Source organism: Perca fluviatilis, chromosome 21 (genome assembly GCF_010015445.1).
Source record: "Perca fluviatilis chromosome 21, GENO_Pfluv_1.0, whole genome shotgun sequence".
Classification (NCBI taxonomy): Eukaryota; Metazoa; Chordata; class Actinopteri; order Perciformes; family Percidae; genus Perca; species Perca fluviatilis.
Window position 1 is genome coordinate 21,664,341 of NC_053132.1, and position 10,911 is coordinate 21,675,251.

At 39.8% G+C, this 10,911-nt stretch overlaps 1 protein-coding gene across 1 annotated transcript in view; it reads right to left on the reverse strand.

Annotated features, from left to right (window-relative positions):
- The window catches only part of mms19 (MMS19 homolog, cytosolic iron-sulfur assembly component), a 28,485-nt gene extending 17,984 nt beyond the window's left edge, over positions 1-10,501 (reverse strand). The window contains exons 1-12 of the mRNA XM_039787743.1: positions 10,396-10,501; positions 9,817-9,865; positions 8,153-8,253; positions 7,427-7,512; positions 7,067-7,141; positions 6,578-6,647; positions 3,929-4,057; positions 3,704-3,765; positions 2,763-2,849; positions 2,569-2,643; positions 2,290-2,367; positions 1,087-1,225 (exon numbers count right to left, since the gene is read on the reverse strand). Coding sequence (XP_039643677.1) covers positions 1,087-1,225; positions 2,290-2,367; positions 2,569-2,643; positions 2,763-2,849; positions 3,704-3,765; positions 3,929-4,057; positions 6,578-6,647; positions 7,067-7,141; positions 7,427-7,512; positions 8,153-8,253; positions 9,817-9,865; positions 10,396-10,486 — 1,042 coding nt within the window. The 5' untranslated portion in view covers positions 10,487-10,501. The remainder of the gene's footprint in view (positions 1-1,086; positions 1,226-2,289; positions 2,368-2,568; positions 2,644-2,762; positions 2,850-3,703; positions 3,766-3,928; positions 4,058-6,577; positions 6,648-7,066; positions 7,142-7,426; positions 7,513-8,152; positions 8,254-9,816; positions 9,866-10,395) is intronic.
- Between the last annotated feature and the right edge of the window lie 410 nt (positions 10,502-10,911).

Consider the following 10,911-nt stretch of genomic DNA (forward strand, 5'->3'; position numbering starts at 1 on the left):
ATATACACACACACACACACACACACACACACGCATACATACATACATACATACATATATATATATATACACACACATATATATATATACACACATATACACACATATATACACACACATATATATACACACACACACATATATATACATATACATACATATACACATATATACACACATATACACATATATATATATACACATACATACACATATATATATATATATATATATATATATATATATATATATATATATACACACACATATATATATATATATACACACATATATATATATATATATACACACATATATATATATATACACACACATATATACACACACACACACATATATACACACACACACACACATATATATACACACACACACACATATACACACACACACATATATACACACACACACACACAGAACACACACACACAATAATACACATATATATATATATATATATATATATATATATATATATATATATATATATATATATATATATATATATATATATATATATATATATATATATATATATATATATATATATATATATACACACATATATATATATATACACACACATATATACACACACACACACATATATACACACACACACATATATATACACACACACACACATATACACACACACACATATATACACACACACACACACACACACACACACACACACATATATACACACACACACACATATATATATATATATATATATATATATATATATATATATATATATATATATATATATATATATACATACACACACACACACACATATATATATAGCAGACATACATAAATACACACATATACATATGTAGATAGACTAAGATGTGGCAGAGAGGCAGGACCCCACATGCCCATGATGGAGGAAGCGAAAACAAACCACACCTGAGGCTACATTGGGACTTCAGCCAACACGACACAAACTGTAGCAATAGGACCGAGCACCGAGACCCGTGACACCAACCGACGCCACCGACAACACACAACCAAGGTGAATTATGTGCATATAAGCTCAATTTCACATGTCACCTTTGAGAACGAGATCCAGGAAGGTGCTGAGGGAGTCTTCAGAGTCAGAGTTGAGGACCGAGCGAGACAGACAGGAAGTGAGTGCGGTAAGAGCAGCGAGGCCGGCAGACTCAATCTTCTCACTTGCTGTTTGAAACACCTGCAGGGAAATAACAAGGGGGGGGGGGGTACGACAGCTTTCATTACTTTGTTCTTCAGATTGACCAAAAAGGGGATTACATTATCAGTTTGTTTACTTTGGTCTACATGGTTATGTAATGGATCTTTAATTGGGTTTTCAGTGCTCGGAGCCTGAGGAATTTGTCTCTCACACAAGAACGTACTGATGAATATCAGCACTGGTCCAGTGTTCACCCTGGCTTTTTCTTGGCTTTCAGAGCATGAGCAACTGCATTTGTTCCCTGCTTCCCATAAAGCATTGTGTTTTGGGTCATTTCCTTTAGATCAATGGTGTCAAACTCCACTTTGCTAACGGGCCACACTGGAAAAAGAGAATCACATCCAGGGCCAGACATGTAAAGTTTATTTACATGCTTTTTTTAAGAGAAAAAGTCAAATATTTTAACTGTATTATTGCATGGCTCACATAGCTTTCTCACTTACTGTTTGGTCCACATAAAGCCCTAAAAAGGTCGGCAAAAAAGTTCCTTACCTATCATAGAAAAAGCGCCAAAAACATTGGAAGTCTAAAGCAACGAAGTGACAAAAATGTAGGGAAAAGTGATAAAAACTAGCTGGGCCAGATCAAAATCTGCGAGGGGCCGGATTTGGCCCGCGGGCCTCGAGTTTGACACATGCTCTCTATTACATTCTCACTTCTGAACCATCAGTTCTATTGTTGGAAGACGGTGACTCACATCTTCATATGTCTTGGAGACATCATTTGGAGTTCAAATGGTATTGTTTGCAACTGGACATGCAACACAGATGCAGATTTTGATATTTTGTTCATCCAAAGTTGGGTTGATGTGAACGCAGCTTTAAAAGATGCTTCTTGTTTTTGAGTGTGTAGTGGGTGAAAATAAAATTGGCAACTCAATAAGTAGAAGGCCATTTCCACACAAAAAAAAAATAAACACACTTTAAGATGTTATAATATTTCCTTACAAAGCTAAACCATATACACACACCAATAAAATAAAATCACATGTACTATTACTCTATTAGTATTATTACTATTAAATACAATTATCTCAAACAAACCTCTCGGCGCAGTGACGCCCACAGTCCCTCGAGGAATTCCGCCAAGTCCTTATGTTCATATTGTGACACGGCAGCAGTCTGAAAAAATATCAAGCGTGGGTGAGATAAGAAACCAGGTACACCCCGCAGATATAATATCTCTGGTACACCCTGCATCCCCTCCATGAGTTGAATGCAAAACCTCCTGCTCTGGGCCTCTCAGCAGCTCCACTGTAGTTGTAATGAGTTGTAATATCATCCACGTTTACAAACTCCAGAAAAGAGTAGAAGATTTCTTACCAGAGTCTGCAGCGAGTCCAGTTTGGAACTCGGAACGTCCGAGTCCAGCTTCTCAATGATGAGCGGTAACAGAAACTGCAACAGTAAAGCAATACACAGCACATAAAACTCTCCTTGGGCCCTTAAAGAAGGTCACAACGAAGACGGCTATTGCACCAAAAAGAGAAACGTGAATGGAAATAGATCGTCCCCACCTCGGCAAATCGTGGCGTCCCAGTGAGGACGTCCCTCAGCATCTGGATCAGCTCCTCTTTGGTGATGCCGTGGGGGTCATTGGGAGGCTGGGGTGGGTGAAGCACACAGAAATCATAAATGCACCTACACATGTTCACAGAAAAATGTTGGGCTGCAACTAACTAACTTATTTTTTTTCATAGTCAATTTATTTGTCGGTTATTTTGTTAATGAATTAATTAGTTGTTTGGTTTATAAAATGTCAGAAATTGGTGGAATGTGAATTAGTGTTTTCCAAAGCCCTCAAATGTCTTGTTTTGTCCACAACTCAAAGATATTCAGTTAACTGTCATAGAGGAGTAAAGAAGCTAGAAAATATTCACACTGTGGCCAGGTTGGCTCAGTGGGTAGAGCAGGCGCACATATACTGAGAGGCTTATGCGTCGACGCAGAGGTCCAGGGTTCGAGTGACGATTTCCTGCACGTATTCCCCCTCTCTCTCCCCCCCTTTCTCACCTAGTTGTCCTATTGATTAAAGGCGGAAAAGCAAAAAAAAAACTATTTTTTGTACATTTTTCCATAAAAAAATGACTCAAACCGATTAATCTATTATCAAAATGGTTGGCGATTAATTTCACATTTGACAATTAATCGATTCGTCTTTGCAGCTCTAGAAGAATGCTGCGGCCTTTATGTCCCACAGAGGCCCACATCATATCAGATCATCGTGGTAATGTGCTGTTCTGCTCCAGAGAGTCAACAAACAATCACAGAGCTGAGGTCATCTGTGACGTAGAGATGGGAAATGTGCGTGAGCAAACGAGGAGGCAGACGCTGTATTATGGTTTCCTGCAGAGTTGACGTGAGGCCACAGGAAGTCAGTGATGACATTTCTGTCTGCTGCCCTCTCTGCTTCCATCAGTTCTTAAAAGCCAAAGCAGCTGAGTAAACAGGGACTTACGGGGCTGAAGTCGATAGGGAAATAGCAGGACGTCACTTCAAACAGCTCCTCTGCGAATTTACCTGAGACAGCAGACAGGAAATCAACAGAAAGCAAAAGAGAGTCATGCTGGAACTGTGCAATGGATAGTAACAAAGTTAATGTGTCTCTGTTAACAGAGACACTGAGAAAACAGCGAGAAAAGATGCTGTGTCTGTGTGTGTGTGCACCTGTATGCGCGCTCACCTAGATCATAACCCCGGAGGACAATGTTCTTGGCAATCTGGAAGGCCAACAGCAGGTTGCGAGGATCCCTCTCTCCGTCCATTGATTGGACAAAACCAAAGACAAAGTCTGCCCCCAAACCCTTCAGTTCTGTGGAAAAGTCAAACAGGAACACATGGTTTTTATTAAAAAGGCCCAGAGTGTAACATGTTAAGTTTCAAAATCTGTGTTGCCCATTCACAAACTTGTCCTTTTTCATGAATATTTACCACCACCATCAATTCCAAGTATTCCTTTTGGCTTGAAATTTTACATTTGCATGAACTGGGGTAGACGCTCCATCTTCATGCGCCATCTTGAAATACGTTAGCCGGTAAGGGACATACTGCTCCGCCTTTCGTGTTTTCACCGTCACATGATAAACTCACAGGTGCTGCTAATGCTGCTAATGGGTATCGTAGCTTCCCGGCCCCAGCGAGTTTGAAGAAGGAAACATGGAGGACCACACGTATGGAACAGGAGTTTTCTTCGCCCCAAACAAAGAAAAAGGATATTGAAAAGAGCAAGAGACTGGCTTTTTGAAGCGTGAAGGCTACCGTAGCTGTAATACGTACTTTGAACTGCTTGGCGCGAAGAGAGTTGATTGCGATATATAATCTCAACGCTAGATGGGAGAAATTCCCACACATAGGACCTTTAAGTCAGTAAAGGCGGATTTATGGTTGTACGTAGGCTCTACGCAGAGCAGGTACTCTGTGCTTTCTGACTAGGGCTGGGCGATAAAACGATAACGATATGTATCGCGATAGACACGTAATCAGTATCAATAGAAAATGCGTTCGATAAAACGTTCGATAACTTGTTTATCTTCTTCGGAAGAAACCAGAAGTTGCAAAGCAAGTTTGGTTGCATGAACAAAGGCACTCACTCTCTGGTAACCTAGCAACGTAGGGAGTGACACTCTAACAGCCAATCATGTAACAGTATCAAGTTTGGTTGCGCCACATCGCTGTCTCGTGTTGGATTCTACAATAACAGAACCGGCGGCATGGAGCGATAAGTGGAAAGTGAGTGCCGCAGCGAGCGAGGAAATTGTTGATAAAACAGGAAAAGTCAGTATGGCAGTTTTGGGGATTTTATAAGTCTGACCGTCGTCTCCACCAACACTACCGCAAACTTGTTTTACCACCTTGGAGCACAGCCGTATTCGCCAGCAACGTCCAACATCTGCAGCTGCTACACCGCACAAGCAGCAGACCGCCATGGAGAGGTACTCTGCATCAGCGCCTTACTCAACGCTACAAAGAAATAACGGAGGCAGACGTGCTGAGCACTGTCCAGAAGCCAGGTTACCAACCTAGCACTAAACCTGCAGAAAATAGTTCTTCTCAGGTTTCAGGTTTCTCTATGTTTATTTTTAACACTTTGCACCATTTTATTACACCTTATTAAGCAATTCTTACTTATTCTTTCTTCACTGTGATTTTAGACTTATGTTTACATTTTAATTATTTGAGTGATTTCCATGGTTGTGTTGAAATTTCTGCTTTTATAACTGAGGGGATTATAATCAGAGGAAGGTTAAGTTTAAAATAAAAATGTTTAAATTTAATATATTTTTCTCCTGGTCCTTATTTTAAATAGGTCATAAAAAATATCAATAATTATCGATATCGACCGATATGAAACACTTATATCGTGATACAGTTTTCAGCAATATCGCCCAGCCCTATTTCTGACCACGGTTGGAAATCTGTAGCAGGAAAAGTGAACCCTCTCCTTGATTTCATGTTGTTCATGGAGGAGAACCCAGAAATTAGAAGGGGGGGAAATGTGACGCTACCAAGACCAGCCAAGCGGACCAATCACAGTTGTTGCGGTCTGTGTCGCCGTGGCATGTAGTTACATTTCTGGGGAGGTGCGCGTCAGGCTACAGCATGGGTATGTAGCTACGCGTATGTAGCTACGTGTACCTACGGCGTAGATTCAACGCAGAACCTAAAATCAGACTTAAGACAGAGCACAGAAATATAGGATCATCACATGTTTGGAGAGTGGTGACAAATTCTTATTTCCACCAAGTTGAAGAAATTACACCGCATACCTCTTCCTGAAAATCTGAGGAAGTTGTTAGGATGTACTGTACTACAAGTGTGTTGAAGATTGCTTAATCTAAGCATTATGACTAACAAATGAGAAAGAGCCTTCCTTTCCTGTTTGATCACGTACTTTCTTCCATTTCATAAAGTATAAAATGGGGAGACAGAGGTGAGGACACACTGCGTCATCCAACACTGCTGGTGTGTTCATGATACGCTAACTACCAGCAGGCCACACACAAACACTTCTTTGTCGGTCTTCTTTTTCACATGCAAAACACCGAGTGCATGCAAATGATTCAACTCAGCCTAAGTTGTGACAACTCTGTCCTTTATTATGGGGCTGGTAAGCTGGTATCAGCGCCCTGGGGTGAGCAATAATGACCAAAGAGATTAGTCAGCCAACTGGTGAGATTTTGGACTTTCAAAACTAGCTCTGTGCTGTTTGGAATCACCTGTGTCTTCAACACAGAAGCTTGTTTTTTCTTCCAGCAAAGCTCTCAGTCATAGCGGAGAACAGTTAGCGTCTGTCTCGATCAACTGAATCACGCTCAAACCCGCTGTCTCTTACCGGCTTCTCTGGTCGCCATGAGGTCGATGAGCATCTTGTAGACGCAGGCTCTCTCCGTCAGCATCAAAGACTGAAGAGAAATAAACACACCCGATGAGCTTTTAACCCACAATACCCAGATGTAGGAACATTTTCGATGAGTCAAGTTTACCAACAAAGCATGCTTAATAAAAAGTGCTTCGCAGACATGGAAGAACCAGTAATCCCAGACACTCTTAGATAGTGTTCTATATAGAGAGTTAGATGTGCATTTTGACATCTGGCCAAAGGCAGCAGATACACTTTTTCATGTTGATCAGTTGTCTTCATTCCTCATAGATACACTAAACAATACTATTTAGTGCAATTATGTACCTATTGGATTAAACACAAATCTGCTGTTGTATATATCCCCCACACAAAATGCTTCGTCGGGTGTATGTTTAAAAAAATAAAAAAAATCTAGCTACAACTTTAACATCTTTAATACAACACAGCTTCAAGTCTCACCTGAACATGAACATCCTGGAACAAAGACCTCAGCATGGACACAGCTGAGCCAGGAGGCAACACTGTACATTTTGTCTGGAGAAAGCATAAACACACACACACACACACACACACACACACACACACACACACACACACACACACACACACACACACACACACACACACACACACACACACACACACACACACACACACACACACACACACAATGTGCACGTTGGTCGCAGCTATCACATCTGACTGGAGCTTCTCAAAATGATTCTGTCAAACCTGCCAAGCAGCAAACTAACTTGAACATTTAGCACACAGTTCATCTTTAGTGTTGTCACTGAAAATGCATCAGCGGCAGACACTCACCAGCGCTCCGAGCCCCTGTAAAACAGCCGGCGTGATGACGTAATGGTCCTTTAGACGGTTTTCATAGAAGGCAATGAGCACTTCCACTGGGGGAGAACAGAGACAGAGAGCCGTGCGATAAAATATCACTCTTTACATAAATATGTTCATGTAGACCTGAAAGACAGTGGTGTAGTCTAATGTATTGTAGTGGATATATTGTACTGTATATGTATGGGCCTATACTGTATTTGGGGGGGGCACTTCATAGTGGGGGGTCTGGGTGTCCTCCCCCAGGGAAGTTTTGAGCGTCAACAACTTCATTTCCTGCATTCTGACACACTTTTATGCACCAATTTACCTTTATTTAGCCTATGTCAAGAAGAAAAACACAGATGACAACTCAAAATATATAAAAATTACAATGCAAAGTATGTTGTTACGTGTCATTGGGCATTTTTAGGCGAGTATATGGAAATCCTGGAACTTTCTTAGTGGGTATACTGCGTATACCTGCGTATCACGTAGACTACACCACTGCTGCAAGACCACTGGCAACACTTATTTGATACATTTTTTTTTATTTGTTTGTGTTTCAATATTTTAGCCATCAGCCAACAAGACACTGAGATGATGGTTTTGCACCCAAATAGCATGTCAGTACTGTTTATGGCATCTAGAAACCTAACAAAGAGTGAAGAAGAGAATGGGATAGATTTTCTACAAAATATAAGAGAAGATGTGTACCTTCGGTCTCTGTAAGGATTCCATAGCACTCCTGTAAAACTTCAGAGAGAAGCTGGACTCCTCTGGCTCGAGTGTGAGACTGAGAGCTGGTCAAACTCGCTCTATAACAGGGAATGCAATGAAAATGTTAATTATTAAATATTCCCATAACAGCGACTCTAAATTTAACTAATGACTTCTAGTGAATAGAAGTCTACAATATAGTGTGGATAGTTTAAAGATTTATAGTAAATCATGTACCATTCATGAGAATTCCTCATATCGGCTTGGCTGGGTGATATTAGCAAAATGAAATATCTTAACATTATTTAATGAAACTTACAGCTTTTTACAGCTATTAACTTCCACTACCTGACCTCCATTGTCTAACACATTCAGTACATAAACCAAAATAAGACAGGCATCAGATAAAAGAATACATTAAATCATACTATGGTTAACCCTTGTGTTGTCCTTGGGTCAAATTTGACCCGTTTTCAAAGTTTTTTATATCAGAAATATGGGTTTCTTAACAACCAAATTGCTCCAAAATAACTTTGATGCATGCATGTACGTTGTATGGAACCCATACAACATATACATCCATGCATCCATGTTCTTCGCAGGTAAAATTAATGATTACTTCCACTGAATTTTGGTTGTTTTATACAATTTCATGGCATTTGAAAAAAATTTTTTAAATGGTTTCAAAACAGCATCCTGACCAAACTTTGACATAAACCAGTCTGTGATTCACTCAAGTTCCTCGGATCTTAACTTTTCTATTAGTCAAAATAATTCATAATCAGCGTTTCCTCTATGTTGATTTGACCGTGGCGGCCCCCCACGGCAACATTTCTGCCCCCCACAGTATCAAAAATAGGGCTGCATTGTTAGAGTGCATGTCGGAGAATAGCGCGGTCACTTGGTAGAAAAGGGGAGAAAGGAAAAAGAAACGCTGTCCGGATGATAAGCCAGTTGAGATCATGTGTGTACGTCCTTGAGCACTGTAAGTCGTATAACTTATGTTGTCAGTTCATTTAAGCCTGGTCTTGCAAATTTTTATTTAGTTAACTGCTGATTTTCGTTATTTGTGTTCTTCACCTGCAAGCTAAATTGCACGTGGCTGTTGATTCAATATAATAGCGATTGCTCAACACCCTTGCTCACGTTTGTATTTTAGGTGCATTATTATATATATTATATATTATGTTATATAGTTACACTGCATTAAGATAATGTAATTAATAGTGGGTTTATTATTTGCTACAGAATGCTTAGCCTATATGTCAAGATCAAAGTTGGCCTATATAGTAACTAAAAAAATACAGTTCAATCACAACTGAAAATATGCCTCATTGTGTGTGTGAATAGAGGTGAATACATATATTGGTTTGTGTTGTAGCGAAGTGTCAGTTCCGTTTCGGAGTTTCGGACCTGCCCTCAAACTCAAAAATTAAGTGTAATGTCATTTTATTAGGTTTATTGACCATGAATAAAAAAAAAAACGCGTTGAAAAGAGGGACAACAACGTTTAAAAAAGCGTCAAAAGCATAAAAAAAGCGTCAAAAAAGTTCCAACATTTTTTCAATTTTGACCCGGAATGACATGTTTATGGACGACGGTGAAGACAACACAATGGTTAAGGTTATCGCTGTAATATTGGAAAAGTATTAATAGCTTACCCCAGTGCTTCCACCAGCTGTAGTACTGTAAACTTGCCGTCTTTGACACCTGAACAGAAAAGCCAAGTTTAGTGAATTGTAGCAAATAATTGATAAGATAACTAACTATAAACGCACACAGAAAACGTATAACAACACACAAGCATAACTAAGTTATCTCTAGTAGTAGTACAGATTAACTAGCAGCATCGGTGGGGTTCAAAGGTGCACAGTTCATTGACAGGATGCTTTCATTCGGACACACACACAGCAGCTAGCAGGCAGCATGCGGTATAACCACACTGGGCTAGCATCAAAATCCACATTACTAGTCAAATGACAATACAATTAAACGTTAGGTATAGATTTGGCGTATGCTAGTGACGATAAAAATGAGCAGACCGGTGTCACACCCTGTGTGTTTTAGTTGCATGAGGGTGAACACCACACAGGATGTTGTGGCGCTTAGTTAGCTAGTTAACGTTAACCATCGTGCAGTGTTGCGCATCCTTGAAGCGGCAGCTCAGCGGCTTCTACGGCTGGTTTTTCGCAACGAGCTGCTGTGGAAAGGTCTCGAGGAAAATAAGAATATTTATTTACCTGTTGCTGTATCTTTAGCCTTGCTGTCCTGTAGTCCCGAGACAAATTCCTCCACCAGAGACAGTAGCAAGGTACTGTCCGCAGCCATCATGCCTCTGTAACTCAACTGAGAATACGCATGCGCGAAAAGTTAGGGGGGGGAACAAAACAAAAAAGTGACTAATGTTAACATAAACGTGTATATAATATGACAATTAACTAACAATGCAATCATTCATTGAGCCCATTTGGTTGAGTTGTATGTTGCTTGAAATTTAAATGTTTTCTGATAGTTGAGAAAGTTGGAAATATAACGTTTATTTTTGGTGCTGCCTTCAGGTGCTGTCCGACTTCCAAAAACGGCAAAGAGTACACAGTACAGCCTAGCGTGGAATCATTTGTTGTTATCTGTTACACCGTCTCTATTTTCACAAAGGCACTGTGGGCTTTTGTACTGTTAACATTTTGAAAGGAATCACTACCATTATCATTAAAATAATATACTCAAAACAATAAACATAGTAGCTGCACTTAATA